Genomic DNA, 27,464 nt, shown 5'->3' with positions numbered 1-27,464 from the left:
GGTAGGCAGGTTTGTACGAGTCCTCTTTACAACGAGGCAGTAGTCTCACGATTAGTAAAGCCCATACCGATTAAAACTCAAATAGGAATTTTCATACACAACGTGCAGTTTCAAGCTCTCAAGCCTTGATTATTTGCAGAGGTTTCTCTCTGACAAGCGAGGTTGGGGGCCACGTTGCGCAACTCTATGTTTTAGTGCGCAGGATTACATAGATCAAATTTCTCTCCTCGTCAATAGATAAATATGCTCGTGATTGCAGGGAGTGAAACGGTTCGTCGGAGAGCTCTGCCTCAGATATGACACCTAAAAGAAACTAACTAATAAAACCATTATTATATGGCTCAGCAGAGAAGTATATAGAAACCAAGGCCCCAGCAGGAATGAATTGGGCAGGTAGCAGAACGAAAAGGCGGGGAACCCTGCTTATACAGTAACCCTGGCTAGCAAGCTATTAATCTTGCCATGATTGCCGAATTTCGGCAATGGATTATGCAATTGATATTCGGAAAATAAAAACAATTAAGCTTATGTACTCTGATGAAACCTAGAATAATGTCCTCCATAGGGATATGTAGTGACTTACTGCAGGAATATTATGACCGGCATGGAATACTGCAGGCTAGGGAATGAACGTGCCTGCATCCTCCGAACCTAATGGAAGATCTCCGTGCGGTCTCGACCCTTCTCCACGAATAAAATAAGGTTAATCCGCCGATCCCTGTGCTACGGCAAGCCATTGATTCATCTATTATTTAGTGTGGTAACCCTCCATTTCCATCTTGCAGTGCTAGTTTATCAACTACTAACAAGTGAGTTCCGCGAAATGGAAACAATGACCGCCTGAGGTTGCAGATTGTGTTGTGTCGAATCGATGTTGTCAGGTGGATGGGCGATTGGCTGGTAGTCATCGACTTGGAATGACGCAATCCTTCTGTCTCTTTCGTTTATTCCGTTTTCAAAGCGACATCCTTCCTCATGGACAGAGTACTGTACTAGATATTCGAGTTACAATTGCGAGAGTCTCCGCTAAAGTCAATCAAAGACGGCAAGGACGGAGCTGGATAGAGTTCGATTCCTACGCAGATCCGTAATCCGTAGGATTTCTTCAATTCAAGCTTTTACTCCATCAAGAATAGTGTAGATCTGTTGCAGTTTCTTTTCCTGTTTGTTGTCTTGCTTCTTCTCTGCAGATCCGTCATGCAAACTCTAACGGGACATCTCAGGCATGCCTCTCGCTAAAGTAGCAATGCCGCAAAATGCGTTTATTTGTTCATATGATCCTCTTAGTGGGGTAACCGTTACATTTCGTTCTAGATTCATCCTTTATTGATGGCATTGCGAAGTACTCGTCCACAATTGCACAGGTTTAGTTTCCGCCATTGACCAGGGTGATGATGAGATGGCTAGACGAGTCGAAGTTCAATATTGAGGAGTCATGTATTAGTCGCTACGCAGCAACTTCCGTTTTGATAACGGCAAGAACTGTTTGTATGTAGAGTGCATACGCATAAAAAGGGCCCAAATTTCCTCTCATCCTTCTTCCGCCAAGTGACAATCACTACTCTATACAGCAATCGCTCTGATATACCTTTGCTCAAATCTCTTGGAGAACTTCTTGGCTGCCGCAATGTTGACCAACTCTCTGACTGCTCTCGTCCTCAGCCTCGGCCTCGTTGCCGCTGGTCCCATCGTCAAGCGCTCCGTCCTGACGGACCTGACCACGATTGGAAACGACCTGTCCACCCTCCAGAAGGACATCACCGGCTGGGATGGCTCTCTCCTCACTGCCATCCCGCTCCTCGAGGACGTGGACAATGTCGAGAATGCGCTCAAGACCGCCATCAGCGACACCCAGGCGTCGGCCGCGTTCGATTCCAGCGACAGCACCAGCGTGACCAACGAGGTGCTGGCCCTGGAGCCGCAGATTACCACCACGCTGAACGATCTTGTGGCGAAGGTATGTTCATTTTACTGTACCGAGTAGTGAGTAGTGTCATTTTCGTCTAAAGAAGATACTGACAAATGATAGGAATCCGACGTCGCAGCCATCGGCTACACCAGCACCGTCCAGTCAAGCCTCGAAACGCTGAAGAACCTCACGGACCAGCTCACCAGCGCTCTCGAGGCCAAGGTTACTTCGACTGATGAGCCTACCATCGCCAACGCCTCCTCCGTGATCGACGCTGCCTTTGCCAGTGCAATTGCCGCGTTCTAGGCTATGACATGACGAAGGATATCGATGAATGACGCTTTGAGGAACTTGGCCTCTGTCTGTCGTTGATGATTATGATTATGACTATGACTACCGAGGAAGGCAAACACAGCCAAGCTGATTGAACCTGATGCTTGCCTTGTAAATAGCCAATGAAACTGACACGTGGTTATGAATGACATTTAAGTCAATATCCGATCGGTCGTATGTTATGCAATCTAATCAATCAATCTAATCCACACTCTGATCCGTTGAAGTGGCTCGAGGCGGTAGCACTACGTTGGACTGACACTACCCATCAATATAAGTCTCTAATCAAAGTTTCATTGGTCTTAACAAAATAATTAAGCTAAGAGTTCCTTTAGAATTAGAGGGATAGTATAGATTTCGCAGTCCTCCACGTTCTCTTACCTGTTCTTCCTATTGGAATTTAGAGTTCCAGAATTCTTAGCGATTTACATTTACATGATTATAATACTGCATACGTACGTCTACTACTGACGACCATAACAGATCATACCCTGTATAGTAGGAACTTTTGCAGTCAAGACAGGAGAACTTGGCATCTGCCCCATTTAATAGTACTGGATATCTAGCATTTTGAGAGAGACAGTCACAAATGGTACTGAGGAGATTAGATAGAACATGGAAGTCAAGAATGGTATTGTACTGAGGCCTAGTCTCGCTCAGATCTCGCCCGTCAGGCGCAAATCTCTCGAGCTCGCTCCAACATAAACACCAATTCTCGACCCAAGTTTCTTGACTTCAACCCAGTCCTGCTTGACGACATCCCATATCGCGACATCTCTCCGTCGGAGGTCGAACGTGACATCGCGTGTCTCACCCGCTTGCAAGAACGTCTTGTTAAACCCCCGAAGTTGGCGAATGGGCTCCCCATTGCCCAGGTCCAGATAGAGCTGAGCGACCTCCTGCCCGGCAACAGTTCCGTTATTCTGCAGGGTCACCGTCACCCGGTACAGCACGTCATATAATGCCGGGTTTCCGCCCTGAGGACCTGCAGCCTCCGGGATAATAGTTGCAGTAGGTGTACCAGTGGCGGTTGCAATGGTGGCATTGGGAGAGATGTACGGGTAGATATAATTCGTCAGCGAGCTGATCGTCGATGGAAACGTGTAGTCCGACGGATTGAGGCTGGTGGTCGGACACACTGAAGGATTGACGGTGGTGGGATACAGGCCTGCCGACGCAGTGGTTGCTGGTGGAGAGGCTGACAGAGTCTCAATGCGCAGGTCCTGATAGTCAAACGTCGTGTAACTCAACCCAAAGCCGAATTCAAATCGAGGCTCGATGCCGTGCTTGTCGAACCAGCGATAGTCAATGAAGAGGCCTTCCGAGAAGTCGATCTGCGGCACTGGACCGTTGGGCTCGTATAGCACGTCCGTCCCATAGTCCTGGCGAGTCTTGCCCACGGTCCAAGGAAGTTTGCCGGATGGATTAACGTCGCCGTACAGAACGTCGACAAGCGAATTTCCGCTTTCTTGACCCGGAAGACCGGCGAAGAGCACCGCGGTCACGTTGGGATGATCGATCCAGCCCTCCATGAGGATGGGACCTGGCGCATGGATGATGACCATCGTCTGGCTGCAGTTGCCAGCGACCTCTTGCACCAGAGCATCTCCACCAAGCCATGCAGTTAGATTGTTCCTGTCACCGTAGTTCCCGCCGACCTCGATGTAGCCTTCTCCGCTGTCTGCGTTGATGAATACAAGACACACGGTGGCCTGCGAAGCGACTTGGTCGATCTGCGACGTGGCGAAATTATCCAGAACATACTGCACTTCGGTACCGTCTTGTATCGCGCGCTGCTGAATTGCCGCCAAGGGGTCGACCAAATACGGGAAATTGGTGCTCCCACTTCCCCAGCCCATCGCGAGCGTGCCATTATCGCAACCTCGATCGGTGCAACCGTTGGGCCCGTAGGGGGAAGGACCGGCATCCTCACCGATGACGGCAATCTGTCTGGGTTTGCGGAGAGGGAGCGTGCCATTGCTGTTCTTCAGCAGCACCACCGAGTTGGCTCCCACCGCGCGGATGATCTGAGAATGGTTCTGACGGACGTCGATGTGCCAGTTGATCTGCGTGTAATCCAGCTGCGCTTGGGGGTACTCGTATCCGTACGTCGCAGGATTTCCTGCGGCAAAGCTGAGTGCTGGGAAGTCTTGGTCCTGCCCGAGGTAGTAATACGCGGCCATAATCCTCGTAGCCATATCGTCAAGCCGCCATTCAGGGACACTCCCATTGAGGACGGCCATCGTGAGGTTGGGTCCCCAGAATGATATCCCCAGCCCGGCGATTCCATTTGGAGATGTCTCCCCCAGAATCGTCATGTCCATTCCTGCCAGCGCAGAGATAACGCCGGAATGCTGGGACCCGTCGTCGCTGGTCACAAACCCCTGGAAGCCGAGCTCGCCCTTCAGAATGTCGTTCAACAGGTGATTGTGCTGACAGGCCTGGGTATTGTTGACCTGGTTGTAGGAACACATCACCCCGGCCATGCCGCTGTGGACAGCGTCGTACCACGGGAAGAGATACAGTTCGTGGAAAGTCCGGTCGTCACAATTCGATGAGTAAGGCTCCGTGATGTTGGGCCCCAAGCCGTACGAGTTCCATTCGATGACTTGCCGGAAATGTTCCTGCTCGTAGAGGATGAAGTGTTTCCCAACCGCGATCACGCCGGCGGCCTGCATGCCTGCAATCGATGTCCCGAAGGCAATCCCCGAGAGATACGGATCTGGTGAGTAACTCTCGAAAATACGTCCACCCTCAGGCGCTCGCCCGAGAGGACCAGCTACGGGGGCATAGACGATGTTCACGCCTTTGCCCTTGTGTTCGGCTCCGTTGGCATAGGACTGAGCATAGATCAGTTCTCTATCCCAGGACATAGCCAGATTGAGTCCTGAGGGAAAGGCGGAGGAATAATCGCTTCCTCTGACTCCACTGGGCGAGTCATCGGCCGCGAACCCTCGAAAGTTCAGTCGAGGGATGATACCAATGTCGTAGCCTACAGTCTGGCCCGTGCCGACTTGTGTGGTAAGATTGACCTTCTCGGTCAGCGTTAGCTGACAGACAAATTCACGGGCCTTTTTATATGCGGCAGACCAATTGCCATAGCCTGAGCTTATGCGTGGAGTGAAGATAGACCCCTCGTTCGGCTGGCCTAAGCACGGTAACAAAATAAGTAGGAGAGCGACGAGAAGATTCATGATGAGCATTTACCAAGCCGTTACTGTCTCCACATGAAAGTGACCTGGTGAAGCATCTTCTGGGGATTATATATTGTCTGCTGCAGGTCGCCGATCGTTGAACAAGTATCTGGCTTGTGGTACCTGATACCGATGTCATTGCGGGGTAATCCTGCTTGATAATTTTCTGGGTGGATGCTTTTCGGGATAGGTAAGTGATATCTGGGGCCACTGCAGACTAAGATAGAACTGTAGAGGCATTAGTCAGTGGTTTTAGGACTGGCTTTGACGCTGAAAGGAATGCCATGCTTGATCGGATATAATTTTGGCAGAACGAGTCGCATACGGAGTCAATTCCGTATGTGACAGAGACAAACATTACTAATATTGCATCGCCGTTTCCTGATATGTGTTAGTTAATCTCTTCGGTTCTATCGGCATTGACGTGTTGACCAGAGGTGCTGAGAAGGTGGGTCTTGGAGAAACATATTTCCTAAAAGGTATACTGGTGACTTTTAGTTCTCACGCTGTTACTGCCAGCAAATCCATGTGCTTTGCCTTAAACTGATCAAAATAAGCTATGATGGGATTAATAATTGCGCAGTTGGGTGACATAAAATTCTTAGGATTAGTCCAATAGAATCGTGGGTGCCCCATTAAATCATGTTCCGGGGGTTCATAAGTTTCCTTTTGGGGTAATGGGATGAGTTGTACAAGTTGCAACCAGATAGTTGGACTCCATTTTAATCGGATCATCCTTTGAGATATGCCTGTCCGTTCTTGCCAATCCATTCTTCACACAGTGCGGGGCTCTTCGCGGACTATCGCCTTTATTTCTTTTTCTATCTAAACCGGTATTCTCCCCGAAAGGTAATGTATAGCTTCAAAAAGCAATATTTGCAGAAGAATTGTGGTGGTTGATTATGCCGTCAAAAGGCTCCTAACCGGACAATACATGGAATTACTTCAGCAGATATAATTAGGTTTAGCCATGAGCCTTGTTCAGACCGAACTATAAATCATGGATCTGATAAGCATTGGGCTTATACTCAACCTTGTCAAAACCAATTCTTAGATTATCATGGTTCTAAGAAGTGTCCTACTAAGCTTTATATTAGATCACAGAACTGCTGCTGCAGTTACAAGTTTACATCAACCGAAGAATTTGGAGAATATATAACGGAAATATAAATATTCGTTTCCTTGGCTTCATGGAGCCAGTATTGCGTAATATTGTCTCTTGTTCCAGCTTCTCGGTTAATGGCAATCGCTGCACCACGGCATACTTGGAGCTCACATAGCGGACATCTCCCCCGCATTTCCAACGCGCCTGCGATTGCGGCACCAATTAGCACGCCCCGTCTCGTCACAAACTACTGCATTGGTGCATGCCGATCACCCCCCAGGAATGCAAGACGACAGAATCGGCGATCACGAGCGGGGTTGGCGGAAATCAGCATCCGGAGAAGACGCCGAACAAGATACGGAGTATGGAGTACAACAGGCGATGAAGGAGGCAAGCGGACGCAGGCCGACTCAGCCGAAGAGCGGCTTCGGCGACAGCCCGAGTCACATCATGTAGGTTATACCTGCCTACGGCTTTTCCCTGAGGGAAAGGAAGATGTTTCAGCTAAAGGGCCGTGATTGAGCGGGATAGAGGGAAAATTGCTCTTCGTCTCCTTCAAAATCTTATACATCGTGCTGAATGACTAGAATCATGGGGGGTTGATGCTGAAACTATATAGAGAATTCCTAATCATAACCAGACACTGAATATACAAACCTGTTTTCGACGTAGTGATGACGCCTTTTTTTTTTAAAAAAAAAATAACACATTATTTAGGACAAAGATATTGATAAGCTCAAAGTATTTCCCCACAGCATCGTCTATAATACCTACTATTAGCAGCTGGGTTACCAATATATATCTCTATTTTATGTCCTATTTCGATTATAAGGGATGAGCTTTTTTAATGGTTAGGAGTTGTCTACTCAAAATTTCTAAAGAGTTCAAAACAAAGAGTGTGAGTGTTATTAGTAAGTATTGAAGCTAACATGTTAAGGAAAACAGCAAACCATCCATCCATGGCTGACCTACTATGTTCCCTAAGAGTCATACTAATTCATCCATCAAGCATTCATTCGTTCATCATCATTGTCATCCAATATCAGTGTGTCGTTTGTCGGTTAGCTCTTCCAGTCCTGGGGTCATTTATTGCGCCTTCTCTCCCTTGTCACTTCTCCCCTTGATGATGTGGCTCAGGTCCCCAACAGGAAGAGCGAGTGGGAAGTCAACAGCTGCCAGAATCTGTACCAATATGAGATACCAGCCGGCGAGGATCGTGACAAACGTGAAAGCTCCTCCGGTCTGTAGTATCGTTAGTAGATGTCTGAATAGCAACTACTTATATGACAAGGACCGACTCACAATCTGCAGCCTGTTCGCAAGATGAGCGTTCCCGTTCGCGAGCTGCCAATATGCCCCAGCCAGAGCCTCGAACCCAATCGTGAGAGTGAACAGGATGGTCACAAAAGCGACATTCGTTCTGAGACTGGCCAGGAAGAAGAAGAAGGTAAGAAGTCCGATGAAGAGGAAGTAGAAGGCTTGACAGGGACTCTGGTTAGCTTAAATCAAGGGCAGAATTCGATTATGGGAGTCCCATACCGAATGATGCGTGAAATCCCGGATTCAAAGGGTCGGTAGGGTCGTACGCGGTAGAAGCACCGTAGGCTGGCGTCAACGTTGCGGCGAGGGAAAGGAAGAATGCACCTGTTACTCATTCATCAGTAGGACATTCACCTTTTTGAACGACGTGTAACCAACCGTATGAGCCAAACACCACGAATATGAAAGTGTTTCCGAGGATGAACTCAAGGACAGCCGAAATCGTCAAAAGGAGTCCACCGGAGAAGTAGAAGACCCCACTGTTGCTGTTTCAGCTTCGTGTCTGTTCAACTCATAAGGAATATACTAACACAGTAGCAGCACCGCCACCGCCAGCGCCTCGCCAACCCAGGAGCTCAGTGGAGAGAGGACTCAGGCTCAAGAGAAACCCGGCAAGGCCCCTATATACAGACCAGACTGTCAGCATGTCATCGATAGACGGCGGCAGAGAACTCACAGAGGTGTAGGGTTACCGAGAATCGCCCTCAGGTCGCCCTTGACCGTATTCTTGGGAGAGAGATAAATCTTCTCAAAGAGTTCGGGGGATATGGACAGGCTCCCTGTCGCCCTAATCCTCTCGAGGGCTTCATCCCGGTTGTCGTTGGTTGTCAAGTCATAGTTGTTGGCCGTGTTCTCGCCGTTGTTCTGGCCTGCACTTTTTTCGACGTCCGCCATGGTTGATACTGGAGAGATGTATTATAAGGATGAGGAGTCGATGCAAGAAACTTGAATTTCAAAGTGCACAGGTCCAGTGAGGATAGGGATTTGGAACTCGAATATCTGTGTTTGGAGAAAGCTACAGGCCAGAGGGACACAATCCGACTATATAAGCGCTCCATTACTTCCTTGCATCCGTAGGTTCAATATTATTGACAAAGAAAATGCTGTCGATCAATGACGACAATAGTGACTATGATGAGGTTTGTTTTGATAAACATGATCACATGAATCTACTTAGGCTGAGCAGCACTACTTTTGGGATTATACAAGGCCAGAAGGTTCTCCAAGGATGGCCATGAGTTCTATTGCGCCAGCCATCAAGGATTTCATTGGCCTGTACACTCAAGTCTTTCTCATCTTTGTGAGAGGGTGTAAGTTGAAGTTAGTGAATAGGCAGACCAGACTGCCATCCCGGCTCTATCTGTACAATCATCCCTGGACTCTATTATGCTGTACAAGGCTACAGGCATATAGGTAGGTGTGATCAGCAATGCGTTGATAGTGGCAAGACTATAATGAAGAAAGTTTAGTAGGTTGTGCTTAGGGCGCTCCCAAATCAGCATGGACATGTCGCAAGAGGGGACGTAAATTCAGGAAGATGAAGATAACATGCCTTGAAGTCATGATACTTTGTTGATGATACAGATATTGCGAGTTAGGAGGGTGTATAGCCTGGAATGCGCCTGGATATTATCAGAATCCTCAACCTTTCTATGATAGCAGTACAGCCACGTGGAATGGAACTCAGTATGAACGTTACAGATCAACGCCTTATAAACCAAGGTCACAAAATTATAAAGCACAATATTGGGGACAATAAGCAATAGTGATATGCGTACACGGAGGAGGGGTGATAGCTCGCTTATGCATGATCTGAGGTTATTACCCCGGCTAGGATTCTCTGGGCTTCAGCCAGCCAACAGATTGTAGAGTACCGAATACACAGCATACTTGTCTAGGTTTGATACCTCAGGATTGTTCGAGACTAAAGCTTTGATGACTGGATCATCCGCGGTCCCCACAAGCTTGTCACGACATCGATGGGCCGATATCATCTAATATTAGCCACTTCTGGCGTTATGCCTGGCCAGATGATCTACACCAGCAGGCCAATCGCAGAGTGCAATGGAGACAGCTGCCACTGCCAGCCGGCATTGTGTCTGCCAGTTATGGCAGTTATCCTCAAACTTGAGGAATTTGCTGCATATTCTCAATTGTGGTATGCATAGGTCTTGTTGGCGCTCAGACCTCTTTCACTTCTCGTGAGTTACTGAGGCAGACATACAGTGTCCCTTGATTTTTTACTACTCTAACCTACAAAACCCAGTTTATTAAATAGTAATTTATTATGAAAGACCTTATTAAATAAATACTACTTCATTTTTCTCTTCATATGTGAAGAGCAGAAATCCCTATAAACTTTTTAAGTAGCCTATAATTATAACTATTATTGGAAATTATTATTGTGACAATAGCAATGTTCTTGCGAAAATATACTTTTCCTCACGACAGGTTCGATTCGAGGATGAATGGGGCTGAGCGCGAACAAACGCATACAGCGGAGTGCGCCATTGTTTGTCAATTTGTGATGCTTTTGCTTTTGTAACGTAGTGCGCGGAAGGGCCGGGGATCGCCCCGAGGGGCTGTATGTGGGAAACCATTTCTGGGGATATCATTCACGTGTCATGCTATGAATTGATTCGAAGATTGAGCTTTTCCATAGCAGATAAGTGAATTAGCTAGCTGAAATAACTGTCAGCAACAACATAGACACTGGAAGAGTCCATACCGGTGTTGAGAAAGGCTTCTGGTAGTCACATAAGACTTCAAACCAGATCTAAAACGTTGGATATCCTCGAATTCTAGCGGTCCTATCTAGGCCTTGGTGTTGAGCTTTAGGAACACAAGTATTGAGAATTCCCTCGCTTGATTCTGGCCTCATATTAGCAAGTTCTCTTCTCATATTAGTAGCAAGTCGTCAGTCGCAGACAGCCACTTCACTTTAATTGCTTGACCCTGACTTCGGCTTCTTGAATCGGCTTGGTATGCCAGCAAATCCTTCTTGCCGCTACAGAAGCAGTCAATATAATACTCATTCTCAGGTGGCTAGTTATGCGTAATGAAAGATCGACTCCTGCGCCAACTGAGGGAGAGCGGGCCGGTCTTGGAAAAAGTCAACGTAGAACTCATATTGATGGAAGGAGTATATTGATCGCTGCTTTTTATTCGAAGTAGTCTCAAATAACATTTCATGCTGATTTTCCACAAATCTGATTCCAAAGCTCTGGTAACATGTCTCCTAAGAAGAACAACCCTGTTGCTGAACCTTAGAACAAGCTTTAGATTCAAACCAAAACCCTTCTGTTATGTACATACATGACGACTCGACGCTTCTTCAAAGAGAAAACAAGAAATTAAAACTGTAATAAAACAAAACAAAAAAAATCAGCAGAATAGTACAAACTCTCCTAGTGTTCCTTCCTAGCATTCTCATTGTACACGATCGTGATATTGCTGCTCAGAATATTGGACCAGATCAATATTCGAATCATAGCCAGCTTGATATTGTCCAGGAAACCCTTCACTCATCAGTCCTGGCTCGGGCTTGGCTTCTCGCGAAGTCCATCTCTTCCACGCAACAGCAGCAATGACAGGAACACCAATAACGACAACCACGATTATATAGCCGACAATGACACGGGTAGATGCATAAGACCATGTGAGACCGATGCCACCGTTCACCACGGCGAGTACGATGATGATTTGACCGAAATACCGATGGATCGGACCATATTTCGTCGGTTGCCGAGTGATCTTAAAGAGCCGATGATGCCAGAATCCCAAGCCCCACTGTACAAACACAGCCGCAACACAGATGAGTCCAATGACCTGATGTGTGGAATCGAATGATTCTGACTTCGTGAACATCGTGCTCAGGTATATACCGATAAGCCCCCCGACGATCGCCAGTATCGATGCTAGGGATTGATTGACCCAGTGCCAACGCACGCTCGCTGGGAAGACGCGAAGGAAGATGACCCCGGCAGGCATGAGAAGCACAAAGGCACCGCAAATGGCGAGGGCATGGATAATGCTGGGCCAGTTGCTGTCATGATGCGGCTGTCCAATCTCAGCTGATCCGACGGCGGTTGTAAACGACGTGGGAAGACCCCCTGAGCCTCCTGTTGCGAGAACCATGTCCATGCTGAATCTTCCTGTTGATGGGGTGTAATCTGTTAGCCTCGAGGCAACAGAAAGGAATGCATAAGGAATGACCGACCATATTCTGAATGCCGTTCGATACTGGCCGTCTTTGAATCGCTTTTGAGGGTCACACTGTTTCCAGAATGTGGTCCCAGCGCGTAGATCCATGGCTGAGCAGTAGAATTCAGGTCTAGAGAACCGGTCTTCCACCGCTGACAGTTGGAGCAACGCGCATTGACAGTCATGGTATTATCCGACAGGCCCGTGCCGGGAAGTTCAGTCACATCGAGCGAGGACGAGAAGACAGGTTCCGTTTCGCCAGTAGCAAGTCGAGGGCTAACGGTCACACCTATGTAGATTCCTGTTTAGCGAGAAACAGACAGAGCAAAGACATGACATGCTGACCATCTCCTTGCGCGTTTGAGTAGACGATAAACATCAGCGAGTCCTTCATCTCCGTCCCAGTTCCCACAGCTATCCAGGAATAGCTGGCCGGGCCCGAGAGATGAAAGTAAACATCTTCCGAATTCTCTGGAATGTTGAGCGCGAACGTATAGTTCCCCGAATTGTTGTCTAGAGGAAGAATAAACACCGAGGCTGGGACAGAATCCGCTTTTGCCAGGGAAAAGAGTGTAGAAAGCAGACCTGGAATGTGAATTATCAACCCTCATGATACAGGCTGGGGAAGAAAGTTGTCGATGGTACGCATACCAAGAAAGAAGACCCCGAACGCAATTACAGAAAGCATCCTGAACCGACAAACTCCTCAACGGCTCCAGAAATCACTAACAATAAAGTTTCTACCATTCATGAGATTTTTTCTTATATACACGTGCTTACTAAGATCCAGAGATCCAAGGCTCAGTATTTCTATATGCTGAGAAATCAAGAATATCCTATTGGCTGGCAGCAGCCACGCATTGCGCGTCCAGAGAGCTTGGCGGGCCTGAGCATTGCCTACGTAACCACGCCCATCAGCGGAGTCTGCAGAGAGCGCACAGATCTCTCTGGGTGGCTGCTGTGTCTGTATCGACCCATAGTTCAATTCTACTAGTGTAATTGTCTCCAGTGCAGTATCAACGCCGGTAAAGAGTGCTGTATGATTGAAGTTGCCTAGAAGAACTCTTTTTTATAGTAGGCATTTTAGGTTCTGTCATCGACGCTAGTGTGTTTAAATGTGGGGCCTCCGGGACTCCGAGGAGGTCCGGGCACTCGGCAGGGACCTACCATTCGTGGTATAGTCCCACTCGGCGTAGTCTGGTATATCCTAACCGGATCGGGTAGTATAAGCCGGTATAAGCCGTACTCCAGGGCTGCAGTATGTGCTGGCCTCATTACAAGCAATAGCCGAATATACTTCTGTTAAACGTGGAGCCTATGAGAAGCTTATCATCTGAAGTGATGATAAGAGATTTACTGCACCTGTATTAATAATTTATCGAATACTTGAGATATTCGAGACATATGCTGAAAGAGAACCGCAATTTTATATAAACCCAACAGACTACAATACTGGAGACCAGATATGGCTTATGAATCATCCCAAATTGCGAATAGAGTTGAGAGCAAGCAACAAGAAGTCTTGCCAGCCTACCGAGCTCTCCCTGTCGCTGCTGGAATGCCCCATGGCTGCACTCGGGGTCTATGGGATTCAGATTCAGGAAAACCCGACGAACTCGGCACATTAAACCTTCTGACTCCAGAGGTCGTGCTCGAAGCCAAAAGTGAGATACAACTTGGTATCAGTGTAGCCATCAATTGGCCGTTAACAATTGCCCCACGCCGCATTCCAATCGCCCGCGACCAGAGCATCGCATTTTCCCGCTTCCCGATTAAGAAGGACATGACGATGAGATCAGTATGAGTACGCAGAGAGGAAGTCACTGGGACGGATTCCGCATGTTTTAGTCGTCAGAGCGTGTGATAAGTGCATACGAAAGCTAACATAAGATTTTTGTTTGATAGGGCATTGGGCGCATCAGCCGACTGGACTGTATTATAACGGAGTGAAGTCTTCTGATATCAGATAAAACAAGAACAGCACAAGGAACAGAATTGATCGTAAATTTATCTTTTTAGCAAGAGTCTTCTGTCATGAAATGACTATTGGCTAACTGTCTCAGGATAGTCCCAACGTGGAGGCATCGTCGGCCGCGGCATCCTCCTCGACTATCTCTCCTGGACCGAATCAAACGGCGTCAACTACTCGCCCAGAAAGTACCATTGAGATCTCTGTACAAGACCTGGCAGCTGTCGCTGTTGCTCAAGGCACTGAGTTTCGTCACGGCGTTATCCTCTTGATCCGTTCTGGGTTTGTAAAATGGCACAACGAAGCGTCGCTCCAGCAACGGATTAAGGGTACCTCTCAAGGAACAGAACGGGCCGGGCTCGTGGGAAACGAGGAACCCGTCGCATGGTTATGGGACCATCATTTGCCGCGGTGGGTGGCGATGCAAATGTCTTCGAGGCTTGGCCGGAAAAAGACGAGAAATGTCGTTTGTTATTCAATGAATATATTCTTTGTTTCAGATTTTATGGCCAAACCGGGAAAACCAGACTGACGCAGGAAAGCCCTCCACGACAATCTCATTTCTTTGTTCGGTATGCCTCTTGGTGAGATGTTCGACCTCGAGGGACTCGCTGAGGTTTGCAAGAGACATCGTCGCTGGAGCTTCTTCTTCACCAGCACCCGCTCAACTTCCCGGGTGGAGTAGCAACTCCACTAAACACAATTTGCATTTCGTGAGCGTTGAAGCATTTTTCTAGCAGGCTTGAGTAGCCTCAAAGATTAAAGGTATAACAAGCTTAGAATTTACACAGGAAATCGGATTGAAGACCCGAAATAGCATCTTTGGTTTTACTATAGAGCATGAATAACATGTCGAGATGATCGCCATTACGCTGCAGATGTATTTACCAGTGAAGAATCTACCATGATATTGAAATCGGATTCCATCCACACGTCATCGCCGATTACTTCGTCCCAGTCCGTCGGGTAATTGAGCGGGATGGACATGATTGAGTGTCCCGAACACGGAATTGCGTACTTGCATCGTCGAACTGGGACTGTTGCATGTACATACGACTAGAAGCTCACTGCGAAAATCCACCACCGCTGGGCTGGGAATTGTTAGTCTCTTGGTTCAAGCTCATGAGGAAAATTGCCTGCACCATCGTGACTTGTCTGATTCATAATCGGCATCGTACACTGCTTTTGCCCGTTTAAAGAGAGTAAGTCATGCTTGTTATCTATATTTGAATCCCGCTTCTTTTAGAATTTCAATATCGCAATGTCCGACAGCCATTAGAAGAACAGACTGCAGAAGGAGATAAGATGGAGGGTTTATTGAGTCAGCGTATCGACGCGCAAAATTCTTCTCGGTTCAGAATCGGGTAGTGATGATGGACGTACTGAAGTAGACTCCATACAGCTCCCGACATACAGACCGCGATGACAAGTGAAGGCTCCTTGTGCCCGAAGGGTGTTTAGGACTGCGTCATAGTCGTCCTTGTGCTGGTTCATTGCTCTTCTTTTAATATCAACCGGTAACGGGTAATAGAGTTTCCATACGTGGCGAGACCCCAAATTACCATGATGGAGTAAATATGTCAAAATTGAAAGTCTCTCCCAGACACATGACTTGTCCACCGGTCCGTACGAGGTCTCTTCCACTGTCTGCAGGTCCAGCATTTTCGAGCATCTTCGCGTAGAGTGTTTCGGGCCTCTCATTCGAAGGCTGACCTCTCTCCTGGCTCCGTGAATTGCCGATATTCTATGCTCTCGGACCTGCGCTCACCAAGTGAGGAGCTGCGTCGGTTGATGTGTGTTCATCAGTTGGAGGCCTTAGACTTCGTGCCCAACCAGTCGCATTATCTGCTGATGTCCTGTGGTTTCGCCCTAGACCAATTAAGCGACGATCTCTGTTTCTCCTCTCGCAGTTTGTGCATGGTAGACCCCTCTGAGCGGCATTGCACTTCACCCGGCGGTTATGACATGCCTGGCAAGCAATGGACGAGCGCTGCCGGGATCTGCCTGCCTGGGTGGATGAGTCGTCGATGCAAGTCCGGTTCATTCTTTAGGAAACTCAATCACCTGAAGCTAGTTAAATAAAACCGAGAAGCTGCGCGCAATAAACTGAAACCATCGGTTATGATAGCTGACAGCTCTTCTCATGTATCCCCGGATTTCTCAGAGGGCCAATATGTGGGGAAGTGGAGATGAATAACAGTTAACCCGCGTCCACAGTGTTGATGTACTCTTCTCGGCTCTTCTTTCTCCCCTTAATCCATAGCCCATCATAGCTGCAGATGGTTCTTGCCGGTCTAGCTACGTTCTATTTCACCCGCGACGTCCCCAACTGAAATACCTCGTGAAAGTTCTGAACATGTGTGAAGACGGTCAATGTCAGCATTGAGACACAATGGCGAGAGCATACACGCTCTACAATCTCCGAATTATCCTAGTCTTGACGTTTGGCAGTTTCACCTTCGGGTACGGCTTTTCTGTCATTTCAAACACTCTGGGCCAGCCAGGCTTCCTTTCCTACCTTGACCTAAACAACAATGCGTCGCGAGCGAATGCGATCACGGGGGCCATCAACGGCCTTTACTGTGCGGGGGCCATGTTTGGAGCCCTCACCGTGGGCTAGATGTGTGAAGCCAGAGGCCGGAAGGAGACGATGTATCTTGCTTCTGTGGTAAACATCGTCGGCGGTGCGTTGGAAGCGGGCTCGGTCAACATGGCCATGTTCTTGGTGACTCGATTCATTGCCGGTTGGGGGATTGGGATGATGGTGGTTCTCATACCAATCTACCAGGCCGAAATCTGTCAGTCGCTCGAACAGACTTCCAGTTCGAGTGTCGAGTTGCTAATGTAATGAATAGCCCCACCGAAGGCACGAGGTTTTCTGGTCGGACAGCACGGTACCTGGATTGTTCTGGGATATGCGATTGCGGGTTGGGTAGGCGTGGGGACATATTATTCTCCCAATCTCTCGTTTCAATGGCGGTTCCCAATCGCCTTGTCTTGTCTTCCTCCGCTGTGCTTGCTGCTGTGTAGCCCTTGGATCCCAGAATCTCCACGGTGGCGTGAGTAATTCCTTATCTTGTGGTAGACGGCGAGGCTGACAGGTGGTTTCAGTATTGACTAGAGATCGAAGCGATGAAGCTTGGGAAATTATATCCAAGCTTCATAGAGACCACAGCAGCGAATATAGTGAAAGCTATGCCCGCTAAGAATTCTATCAGATGGTCCAGCAAGTTCAGGCAGATGCCATTGCTTGGTCTCAAGGGGGGAATCAGCAACTATTCACCAAGACATCCTACCGTAAACGGATGTGGATGGGATTTTTCATACAATATGCAGCCCAGTCAACGGGCGCTCAGGTGATTTACAGTACGTTTGCTCGTTGTCTTGGACGATATGGGCCTTTCTTCGCCAAGCTGACTGACTCTCCTAGTATACATCGTCTCACAGTACCAAAATCTCGGACTTACAGGGGGCATCCCCTTGATTCTTGGAGCGGCTTATGTCACTGTCGCGACTCTTTCCAATCTAGGGGGTGCCTTGCTTTTGGACAAGATTGGCAGAAAACCTCTTTTTCGTAAGACGATGATTCCTGTTGACTTGATGCACCGTAAATAGCAGAACTGACTTCTTGTCTAGTTACCGGACTAACTGGCTGCATGCTTTCTGTCTGTCTAGAAACAGCCATGATTGCAAGTTTCGCCGGGACCACAAATCGTGCTGGCCTCTCGATAGGACTGTTCTTCTCCTTCTGTTTTATCACTTTCTACGGAGGTGGAATTGACGTGGTGGGCTATGTCTATTGCAGTAAGCATCCCATTTGAGAAGCAGAGGCCACGAATTAGTGGAAGCCTATGATAATAATTCTCTTAGGTGAAATATTCCCGACACATATCCGTTCGCAAGGAGTTGCGTGGTCGCTCTTTGGCACATTTCTATCTACCCTTGTCTACGTCGAAGCCGCTCCAACGGCCCTGGCAAACATCAAGTGGAAGTATTATATCATCTTCATTTGCTTGACGTTTGTCAATATCCTCATCTTGTATTTCTGGTGTCCTGAGGTATGTAACAATTAGTGCAGTGCACTTTTAAAGCCGACTGACAGGTCTCGTCAGACCAAGGGACTATCACTCGAGGAGATCAATGGCAAGTTTGGGGAAGATGTTATTGTTCATTTTTTCGATTCATCAGAAACGGCCGTGCACGATGTGGAGAGTCCAGCGATTAAGCAGGACAAAGATGGAGTAGAAGCTGTGGACCATGAAGAAAATGCTGCAGGAAACTGAGAGAGAGGATCTGGATCTCAAGAAGTACAGTCATACAATAGACTGCTATCTACCTTTCATCCCATTGAGGTAGTTTGGAAAGGCATACACCATGACTGCTGCCTCAGCGCCCATATAGACCGCTTTCGTCATTCTGCACCGTGGGAAGGAGACGGTAGTTTACTAATCTGTTTACAATATGCCCCATGTTTGGTCTAAACGCTCAAAGGGACTGACAGAAGGATCCTTGGCCCGTTCACCCGACAGGCGACAATTCCCTGTTTCCGAGAATGCATGATCGGCAATCAGGTGGAACCACGGTAATATCCGAGTTTGATTGATTTATCATCATCTTGCCCACTTTGAATTCCCAACCTTAAACGTTAAGTCAATTTATAATAAGGTTCGTCACTTCATAATTACATGCTCGGCTATTGCGGGTGTCTTTTGGCCCGGAATTCCTGAAGTTCTGCTGTCCATTAGCTCAGATCCATTGAGCCAAAAGCACGTAATAGAGCCAAAATATCGACAACTATTTAAGCAGCGACAACAATGCCTTACATATCTACATCTCCCATCGAAACAACAAATACTCAGCTGTGTCTCTATTCATGCCCGACCAGCTACAATAGTTAATTTCAGAATTTTTGACCTACAGAAAGAATAATGGCACAGAGACGAGTTAGCGATTTCTCTTGCAAACGCGTGACACGTACGACTAGAACCTCGTATGATGTTGTCCTCGAGCGCCTCAACAAAGAAATTCAGATCAAAGGGCCTGCGAATCCAGATGCTCTTAAACCCAGCAGCAGCACGAGCAAGGATAACTTTACGGAGTATTTCGAGACACATTCCGGCCCTTCTGGGTTCATTCAATTTCACGAGTTCGACCATGGTCAATGGATGCGGCTGTTTAATGTTGGAAGTGGACTGAAGATCAAGCGAGTGCTTCTTGGAAACCCGTTCATCGCAATCAAAATGCTCGAACGCGACTTGGACACTGGGCTTCATGTGCCTGTTGAGATACTTTTGAAGGAGTTGGATGGAGGCAGAGGGACAGAAATTATATACGTCTTGCCAACCAGTCTCATCGGCAGTGAGAATCCGGATACGAAGCTCCAACAGGCGGCAAAAGAGCTTGAAAGCAAACTTGACTCTTTGACCACGTATATTGCGTTCTAGATTTGGGGTTGAAAGTAGTGAAGGTCACAGGAGTTATGAATTTTCCCAAACAACGTCTACCTTGTGTTAGAACTTCTGGTCATGGGGAGTTGTACTCCAACGGTTGCCTCGGGTGGATTACTTCCTATCATAAACAGCGGGCCGCTTCATTACTCTATATCTTGCGAGAAAAATATTTCCAAAAACAATTCAGCTAGACAGGAGTGACCATTGTACTCAGTGTGATTAATGCTTGAAGCTTCTGTTCGACGGTCCTCGTCTTGCTACGCACTCCATAATGCCAGACTTTTTTTTTTCCACGGTGCTAAGGCTTCGGTAAAAATCAAAATTGGTCTGTGCAGTGACAAAGATGATGCTACGGATACAACGGCGAGTTTAGGATGTTTACAGAAAGCAAAATAAAGAAGGCACGTTGTGTTGAGCTCATTTCAGGCCTGGGTTGATAGATTTCAGGTCTTCACTCTACTTCGACTTTAACCTACGAAACCTGCATTTTATTAACTACTCCTTGATGATTAGTGCACCTCTCTTTTGATACACATTGAGAACATTTGCAGTCTCGATGAAAGTAGATACAGTCACATATACTCTCTCAACATCTCCTCACACATCTTCCACAATCTCTCACCTGTATTCCTTTCCGTCAGACCTTCGTATACATGGCTTGCACATTCCCCAAACCGTCCCCACGGCAGCACATATCCGCCGTTCCTTCCACCGTCTTCTACCATGGTCGTGTCAACTTCGGAGTTGAAACCGGCGTACAACTCGGACAGTGCACCATATCTCGGGTGGTGTCTTGTCGGTGCAAAAATCGCGTCCAGCCACCAGGGGAGATTCTGCTGAAGGTTTGATTTGAGGGCCCCTGGGTGGACAGAAAGGGCGACTAAGCCCTGGCTTGCGTATCTCCTCGCCAGTTCGTGGGCATGCATCACGTTCATGGCTTTGCTCTGCCCATAGCGTTTCAGATTCCAAGCTACGCCGACCTTCTTGGACGTGGACAGGTTGAGATCCCCCCAGTTGACCCCGTCGGGCGTAGGGCTTCCATTGTGGGCATTCGAGGTGACGAAGATGACTCGCGTGGCGAATTTGGGGACATCTTCTCGTGCAGCGGTCTTCAGACAAAGTGGTGTCAAGAAATGCTGAAATAGCCATGGTCCCAGCGCATTCACTCCCAGCTGCATTTCGAATCCTTGCGCCGTCACACTATCCGGTGGAGGAACCATGACTCCCGCATTGTGCCAGATGATGTCCAATCTGTCTTCTTTGGAGAAACTCTTTGGCAGAATCCTTGATGGTTCGCAGATCGGCCAGATCAAGGTGAAGAAAAACGAGGTTCTTTCCTCTGTCTTTTTTCGACACATCGTCAACACGCACAGGAGAACAGTCAAGGATCTCCCTCATTGCTGCTTCTGCCTTCTGCTTGGAGCGACCTGCGATGTAGACCTTGCCGCCGGCGCGGAAAAGCATCTTGGCCAGTTCAAGGCCGCAACCTGAATAACCACCGGTGACGATGAACACCCGGCCATTGAGAGGGGGGATATTATTCTCAGTGAGCGTTGGCGGTGGCGGAAAGCGAGAACGAATTAACGAAATAATGTTTCCCATGCCGATCACAAGATTGCTATCCAGGATATGAAGAACGAGCGAACAGGGTTTCTGGAGGTCTCCCGAAGTGAAGTATTGTAAGATGCAGATATGAAATGGCAACCCATACTGCTTTTATACGTTTTTCTTTCTCTCTAGGACAATATTTCATCGTCGATAGGAGTCGGGGGAATTTTGAAATGCCGTATAGTCCTTCGGAGTGATAATGATGCCGGCCAGAATTGGTATCCTCAGATCGGCGCTATTCCAAGAATGGAATCCCCACTGTCAGCAATCTGCAGGTGTCCACTGATGGAGCTCGTTTCATTGGTCGGAAGTTGACCCGTCGAAACTAAGCTTCTCCACTCTCCATCCTCGTTTTACCTTATCTGCAGCATGCTTATATGCTGACTACCAGTATAGCAATATACGTCGTGCGCAGGAGATCATCTATTGAGCTGTTCGTCCTTTGTGTTATTGATTTCATTGCCCTCAATTATCCATTTCACATAGCGCTGAACACGAACAACACAAGCTGGATTAGCTTCACGAGCAAATTATATATTTTGGAGATCTAACATTAGTACGAAGAGCATTAAATTGCCACCGAAGGAAAGACAAAAAAAAAAAGAGAGAGAGAGAGAGAGAGAGAGAGACAAGGAACAGGCCGGTTGGATTGTTGTCAACATCCTCCTGTCCATGCTACACGTTCGTGAAATCTTCCGCGATTCCCCTGGTCACATGGACCTCACGTGACCATCGAAATTGTTCTCGTACCGGCAGTAACAGCAGGAGGTTGCGCGCTTGAGATAATCCTGGGTGCAATCATTGAAGTCATTTTTAGCCTCCTGCTTCAGATCAATAGAGTGAGTGTGCTACTTTGCTATCTACTTATCGAGTATATGTGGACATCCCCTCTGCGGAACTTCCATTTCTGACGACTAGAAGAAAAACCAGCAGAGTTCGAAGATGGGCTGAAACAAAGAAATATCACTTGACCCAGGTCCCGTGAATTCGTTACGAACTTTTCAATGACTGTCCTAATAATATCTAGGTCCTTACTTCAAGCAGCTTATACTACAACGTCATGAGCGTGAGGCGATATGTCCTTCCGGAGGAAATTCCGCAAGTATTATATCTACATGCACTGCTGAGCCTTCAGCGCCTTTCCTTTGCTTGCATGCATAGCCAAGTGTATGCATTCCGGATGTTCCGAGGAAGACAGACCAGGCGCGGATTGGAGAGCTGATGATTCTGCGATTGTGCGGGACAATGCAACCGGGGTGATCTGGGGAAAAACGCCGCATACCCCACCCGCCTGGCTACGACTGGCAAGTTGCAACGAATTTCTGCACCAGCTCATTCCTCATGATAAGAGGTCTAATATACGCGCGGAACAAGTTCCTCCCTGCGCGGTGGTCGCGTGACGCGAAGTTTCTTGCCAGCCTTTGATTTTTCCAGCAGAGTATGTAGGTTGCTTACACCGCCCTGCGGTACGGATTTATATTGAGCTAGAATACGACTCGCCACGGGCTAAAAACAGTCCTTAAGTATACTAGCAAGTTCACTACCATAGCCAACCATGTAACTCTCACCCGGCCCCCACGATTCCACGTTAAACGAGCCCGGGACGTCCGTCGAGTTGCCTGACTCGCCCATTGCTTCAAACCAGTCCATGAGTTCACGGCTCATTTGCGTTCCATCCAGGAGAAACTCGTCCTGGGGGCTTGGATTATGAACCGGCTCTTGCGAATTGATGGCCATGGAGTCATGGACTGGTTGGCCATTTGTGCCAGGGTTACAGTCGGTGGTTGTACGGCGACCTTTCTGAAGGCCCATCTGAGGGGCAAGACGTCTGAGACTTCTGATCGATTTCCACAAACGTTGTGAGATGTAGGATTTCATTGAGAAGCCTTTGACGAGCTCCAGCGCCATGTAGAACTCATCCTTGCACTGGCTGTTGAATTGAGCTGGGGCATGAGCAACGGCCAGAAACAAAACCGCGAGAGCAGAGACGAGAAACCAGTTGAAGGCAACCTGCTGGAGTTGATAAATGTCGGACGTCTTGTCTAGGTGCGTAATGAACTGTATCGTATCCTTGGCGATTTCCACGACCGTCGCGGACTCGGCAGGGTTCCGCGCCATCTGCGCAGCTGTGTGTAAGACAGGCCGGTAGATGAGCATCCGCATCATATTTGCACGGAGATAGAGTAAGGACTGGAGACGTCGGATGCCGCGGTTGGGATTGTCTTTTGTTGGATCCTGTCTCGAGTAAGGTTCCACCAGTTTGAGAGAATCGGGAATCGACTTGGCCCATTGGAGGACCTGCCAATCCAGATAGGCCATCTCATCCTTTTTGACTTCGTTGCTGCTGCTTGAACTGGCGATGAACTTCCAAACTTTTTCTGCAATCCGACTGTAGCCAATCATGGCCGTCAAGTAGGGCACTCCGGCCTGCACTGACGTGAGCGAGGCTTGCGTGAGACATCTACGTGACCTTAGCAACTTACCGGCTGGGGAAGCGAGGGATCGATATCACTGTAGTCTAGATGGAATGGCATTCCAGTGCCGATGCTCCATCGCATATCAAGGGTATAAACGGACCAGAAGAGTTTGAGGACTCTCTCTCGGCCAAAAGAAATGATAGCAGGCCGTGTGAAGGTTTCTCTTCTGTGCAAGCCCATCTCCAAGCACATGCGTACAACGGTACCGATCGTTCGCCAGGCAAGCGTTTCCTCGTCGATCTGGAAGAAAAAGATAGACTGCCGGGCCGCCGTTAGTCATGCTGTCTACAAGAAGGGATATGTAACTTACCATGAGCGTTAGGAATATCGCCCTTTTGATGTCAGACGGCCTCCACATAGAATCATTGGCAACGTCTCTGACACTGTTGAAGATCCTCATTCCTAGCTCACTGTGGCCACTCTCCTCAGCGGTCAACGCGCAGGCGAATACCAATTTCAGGATACTGATATCGTCATTGTCGAGTGTGTCTGGGTTATATGCAATTTTAGGAGAGGACCGGGACAGCGACGGTGTCCGGATATGCGTGTACAGTATATTGACGTGGCTCATGGTCTGTTCAAGCTCGAGGACTGGGTACATTACCCCCATCTCTTCCTCGTACACGTGACATAATCGGAGCGCTTCTTCCTTGCTGATTGCCCAGAGGGGGTCGATCGATTGCTGATATTCGAACGGGTGAGGAGATAGGGAAGGAGAAGGCATGGGAGAGGGTTCTTGCGTGACGTCGCCTTCATCGCCAAGCTCTGGGACTTCGGTGATTCCTCTGGTCTGTAAGCTCTGCCTGGCGATTCCAAAACTGAAAGACGACGTAGTGGGACCGTGAAAAGATAGCTTCGGGGTCGAAGATGACTTCTCTCGTTCTGTGCTGGCTATCGGCAGTTGAAAAGGCTCGGTAGTAGGCCGAGAAGTCCTCTTACTAAACCACGCTGCATCTCGCGCCGCCAGGATGCTCACGGTGCCAGAAAGCGTATTCACCTGTTCCTGCAGGGATTGGACCTGGCGGAGCAATTGCTCAATATTTCTGTAGCAGTTTCAGCCTCTTCTTTCATCGAGCTAGGATCATTCTCTCCGACTTACTGGCTGTCATGGACACTGCTATCCACTGCGTATATACACTGAACCATCTGCCGCCCGCAGCGCTGGCATGGTTGCTGGCCATTGCACCGGATCTTACGTCGTTTGCATTCGTTGCTTGTCTAACGTTATTCTTTTGTTATTGTCCATGATAATCGACCATTGACTTACCATGCTTTGGCGATATATTTGCTCCGTTTTCTTTTTTCAGGCACCACATTATTACTCCATTCCGCAGGTTTAGTCGGCTGTTGCTCTACGGTTTCTGGCGATGGCGAGGTCATGTCGGGGATTATGTTGGTGAGGAAGAGTGGAAGGGCGGTCACTTGGGGGAATCCGGGGCTTGTGCGGTTAACTAACGCCTCATGCGGGGCTGATTGCCCGGGGCACAAATCTAATCTCCCCAACTAACCCAGGTCGGTAGGAGGCACAATGTTGGAACCATGGATCAATTGCGCCGGATTTTACTAATCTGTCCATCCATTCATTGTGCCGGACATACCCTATTGCCGATTTATTGCCGATTGATTGTATCGTTGTCCCTCCAACCGCCCAAGAAGGGAACGGCGATCCAGAAGCACCGCCTGGGAAGACAAACGCCATTTCATTATAGCAGAACCAAGCAGTACATAACTATAGCAAGAGGATCAACTAAGCAATTTAGAGACAAGTCGCGACAAGTGTATACAAACGTGGTTGTTGCTGCGTAAAATATATATAGAATCTACCGTGACAGTCTTCGAATTTTACAGCACCAAGTACACCATGTCCGCCTAGCAACCTGTCTTCCAATTCCAAGCATCCCAAAGCGATCGATCACAGATCCTTGGTCCGTTCCTCGCTTTCTGCAATCCATTTCTGCAAGAGCACTGGGTCTCTGGCCTTGAACCCGACTTTGAAAGGCTTAGGCTCGGTGGTTAACGCAGTAGGAATGGCATTGCACTCCAGTGCATCGAGAATAGGGCGATCGGCGGGATCCTTGGCCTCGTGAATCGTGAAGGCAGTGATGAGGCGGATGAATGCTGTGTAGAGCTCCCTGTTCGCGAGATGCGATCCAGCGCACATCCGTGAGCCCGCGCCATAGCCGTAGTGTGGTGTGCCGGAGCCCTCTGGGTTGTCGAGGTAGCGCTCTGGGATGAATTTGTCGGGTTGGTCGAAGTGATCCTCATCATAGTCGGCCGCCCAGGCATTCTGAAGGAGTAAAACATACGTCAGTCAAATTTCTTCTCGACAACATGGAATCAAACTTACCATGAAAAAGGTGGTACCGGCCGGGATGACTGCATCGCCCCACCTGATGTCCTTCACACTCTTTCTCGGGAGACAAATCGGGATAACGGTCCAGAACCGGAGAACTTCCTTGACCAAAGCAGTGATGTACGGCACTTTCTCTTCGACAAGACACTTCTCCCATGCATCGTTGTTGGGATAGACCTTCATGATTTCCTCATAAGCTTTCTTCTGGATTCTCTGACCATCCTCTGACGCAAGGTACGCCAATCCCATGACGAGGTTTCCGGGAACAGTGTCGAGACCGGCCGACACCATCGTCAAGCAGAGCGACTTGATCTCAGCTGGGGAGAGAAATTGGTTAGCCGGCGATCAACCGAATCCTTCGCAATGAACTTACCATCATTGAGCTTGGCCTCTGGGTCTTTGAGAATGTTGCCCGTGATACACGGTTTATCAGTCCCGTTCGCAATCTTCTCCTTGAGCATATTCAAGAGAAGTTCCAGATACCGATCTCTGCGAATCCGGAATTCCTCGGCCTCCTTGTTCATCCTGGGGAATATCCGAAGCAGGGGGATGTAATCTTGCCAATTGTTGCTCGTGCTTCTGAAGTTGGACACACCACGTTCCACCGCAACAATCTCCCGGAGCAATTCGTCATTGATATTTCCCTCAATGCGAATCCCATAATTCAGCGTGAGACTGGTGTTGAGAGCAAACCGTTGAAAGTAAGGGATAGGGTTGATGTCTTTAGTCCCACCCTCGCTGTCCATCAGGAGTTCTCGGATACTTGCTGTCGACTCGAGATCAATGATAGGCATATAAGACTGCACTGCGGGCTTGTTGAGGGCTGTTGCGGCAGCCTTGCGCCTCCGCTTGCAAGATTCATCCCATGGTGAGGTACCAATGGTAAAGCCCTGAGAACTGGAAACGACGCTGTGGAAGGTGTGGTAAGTCGGTCGAGAGATGAGGGCCGATTGGTCTTTGATCCAAAGTTGCTTGACCGCGTCGAAACTGTTCACGAAAACGATCCTCTGGATTTGTGTCAGCAGTCGAGCTCGGCCAGGAAAACCGTTCGCAGACGACATTACCTTGTTGCCCATGCGAACTTGGAAGACAGGGCCATATTTCTTAGCCCATTGCGCCGCAACTTTCGCATGACGGTCTCCGAGTTGGATCAGGTTACCGAAGATCGGTACTCCGGGGACTTCGGGGAGTCCTTTGATCTTCGGTATATCGGTCTGGTTGAGATAGCGATAGAGGACAACCAGGATGGATAAAACGGTGAAGGCGACAGCTTCATACGCCATGATGGGCAAAATGATCAGAAGGATCCTTCTGCACCATCAAAATTCTGGTCGGTGTCGATGTTCGAAGATAGATTTTCGAAGATAAATATTCCCTCGTCGTTGACCGGCTGCCACCGGTCGGCATGCATGACGACCGCCTCGGTAGGGGGCATCATTTCCACGATTGGTCCTAGCCTGTTTCATCGCGGTGGACTTTCCGTTGCTTTGCAGACGCCTCAGCATGATTGCATCTGCAGCAGAGAGGGGAAGCGTTGCGGATG

The 27,464-nt window shown here is 48.4% G+C and overlaps 10 protein-coding genes across 10 annotated transcripts; 4 read left to right on the top strand and 6 right to left on the bottom strand.

Annotated features, from left to right (window-relative positions):
• Positions 1 to 1,627: 1,627 nt before the first annotated feature.
• Positions 1,628 to 2,215, top strand: VTN77DRAFT_9850 (uncharacterized protein; the record flags this gene model as incomplete). Its single annotated transcript, XM_069426502.1, has 2 exons — positions 1,628 to 1,957; positions 2,030 to 2,215. The coding sequence occupies 2 exons, from the start codon at positions 1,628 to 1,630 to the stop codon at positions 2,213 to 2,215; spliced, it is 516 nt and encodes a 171-aa protein (XP_069273576.1).
• A 683-nt stretch (positions 2,216 to 2,898) lies between these two features.
• VTN77DRAFT_9849 (uncharacterized protein) lies at positions 2,899 to 5,445 on the bottom strand (the record flags this gene model as incomplete). The annotated part of the gene is made up of 1 exon (XM_069426500.1): positions 2,899 to 5,445. The coding sequence occupies one exon, from the start codon at positions 5,443 to 5,445 to the stop codon at positions 2,899 to 2,901; it is 2,547 nt and encodes an 848-aa protein (XP_069273575.1).
• A 2,182-nt stretch (positions 5,446 to 7,627) lies between these two features.
• VTN77DRAFT_9848 (uncharacterized protein) lies at positions 7,628 to 8,755 on the bottom strand (the record flags this gene model as incomplete). The annotated part of the gene is made up of 6 exons (XM_069426499.1): positions 7,628 to 7,783; positions 7,844 to 8,019; positions 8,081 to 8,185; positions 8,240 to 8,340; positions 8,392 to 8,481; positions 8,538 to 8,755. The coding sequence occupies 6 exons, from the start codon at positions 8,753 to 8,755 to the stop codon at positions 7,628 to 7,630; spliced, it is 846 nt and encodes a 281-aa protein (XP_069273574.1).
• Positions 8,756 to 11,290: 2,535 nt separating this feature from the next.
• On the bottom strand, positions 11,291 to 12,752 carry VTN77DRAFT_9847 (uncharacterized protein; the record flags this gene model as incomplete). The annotated part of the gene is made up of 4 exons (XM_069426498.1): positions 11,291 to 12,015; positions 12,081 to 12,353; positions 12,410 to 12,649; positions 12,716 to 12,752. 4 exons carry the CDS (start codon positions 12,750 to 12,752, stop codon positions 11,291 to 11,293), a joined length of 1,275 nt encoding a protein of 424 aa, XP_069273573.1.
• A 777-nt stretch (positions 12,753 to 13,529) lies between these two features.
• VTN77DRAFT_9846 (uncharacterized protein) lies at positions 13,530 to 14,718 on the top strand (the record flags this gene model as incomplete). The annotated part of the gene is made up of 3 exons (XM_069426497.1): positions 13,530 to 13,862; positions 14,128 to 14,503; positions 14,576 to 14,718. The coding sequence occupies 3 exons, from the start codon at positions 13,530 to 13,532 to the stop codon at positions 14,716 to 14,718; spliced, it is 852 nt and encodes a 283-aa protein (XP_069273572.1).
• A 1,707-nt stretch (positions 14,719 to 16,425) lies between these two features.
• Positions 16,426 to 18,316, top strand: VTN77DRAFT_9845 (uncharacterized protein; the record flags this gene model as incomplete). The annotated part of the gene is made up of 8 exons (XM_069426496.1): positions 16,426 to 16,615; positions 16,664 to 16,831; positions 16,889 to 16,965; positions 17,252 to 17,399; positions 17,464 to 17,640; positions 17,709 to 17,837; positions 17,904 to 18,091; positions 18,146 to 18,316. 8 exons carry the CDS (start codon positions 16,426 to 16,428, stop codon positions 18,314 to 18,316), a joined length of 1,248 nt encoding a protein of 415 aa, XP_069273571.1.
• Positions 18,317 to 18,961: 645 nt separating this feature from the next.
• VTN77DRAFT_9844 (uncharacterized protein) lies at positions 18,962 to 19,477 on the top strand (the record flags this gene model as incomplete). Its single annotated transcript, XM_069426495.1, has 1 exon — positions 18,962 to 19,477. One exon carries the CDS (start codon positions 18,962 to 18,964, stop codon positions 19,475 to 19,477), a length of 516 nt encoding a protein of 171 aa, XP_069273570.1.
• A 578-nt stretch (positions 19,478 to 20,055) lies between these two features.
• On the bottom strand, positions 20,056 to 21,085 carry VTN77DRAFT_9843 (uncharacterized protein; the record flags this gene model as incomplete). Its single annotated transcript, XM_069426494.1, has 2 exons — positions 20,056 to 20,767; positions 20,838 to 21,085. The coding sequence occupies 2 exons, from the start codon at positions 21,083 to 21,085 to the stop codon at positions 20,056 to 20,058; spliced, it is 960 nt and encodes a 319-aa protein (XP_069273569.1).
• A 1,512-nt stretch (positions 21,086 to 22,597) lies between these two features.
• Positions 22,598 to 24,948, bottom strand: VTN77DRAFT_9842 (uncharacterized protein; the record flags this gene model as incomplete). Its single annotated transcript, XM_069426493.1, has 5 exons — positions 22,598 to 23,518; positions 23,575 to 23,826; positions 23,879 to 24,611; positions 24,668 to 24,781; positions 24,836 to 24,948. The coding sequence occupies 5 exons, from the start codon at positions 24,946 to 24,948 to the stop codon at positions 22,598 to 22,600; spliced, it is 2,133 nt and encodes a 710-aa protein (XP_069273568.1).
• Positions 24,949 to 25,480: 532 nt separating this feature from the next.
• VTN77DRAFT_9841 (uncharacterized protein) lies at positions 25,481 to 27,204 on the bottom strand (the record flags this gene model as incomplete). Its single annotated transcript, XM_069426492.1, has 4 exons — positions 25,481 to 25,855; positions 25,916 to 26,238; positions 26,295 to 26,928; positions 26,986 to 27,204. The coding sequence occupies 4 exons, from the start codon at positions 27,202 to 27,204 to the stop codon at positions 25,481 to 25,483; spliced, it is 1,551 nt and encodes a 516-aa protein (XP_069273567.1).
• Between the last annotated feature and the right edge of the window lie 260 nt (positions 27,205 to 27,464).

This window comes from Rasamsonia byssochlamydoides, assembly GCF_041956645.1.
Source record: "Rasamsonia byssochlamydoides strain NRRL 3658 unplaced genomic scaffold VTN77scaffold_97, whole genome shotgun sequence".
NCBI classification, from domain to species: domain Eukaryota; kingdom Fungi; phylum Ascomycota; class Eurotiomycetes; order Eurotiales; family Trichocomaceae; genus Rasamsonia; species Rasamsonia byssochlamydoides.
This window is presented reverse-complemented; position numbering and strand designations above follow the sequence as displayed.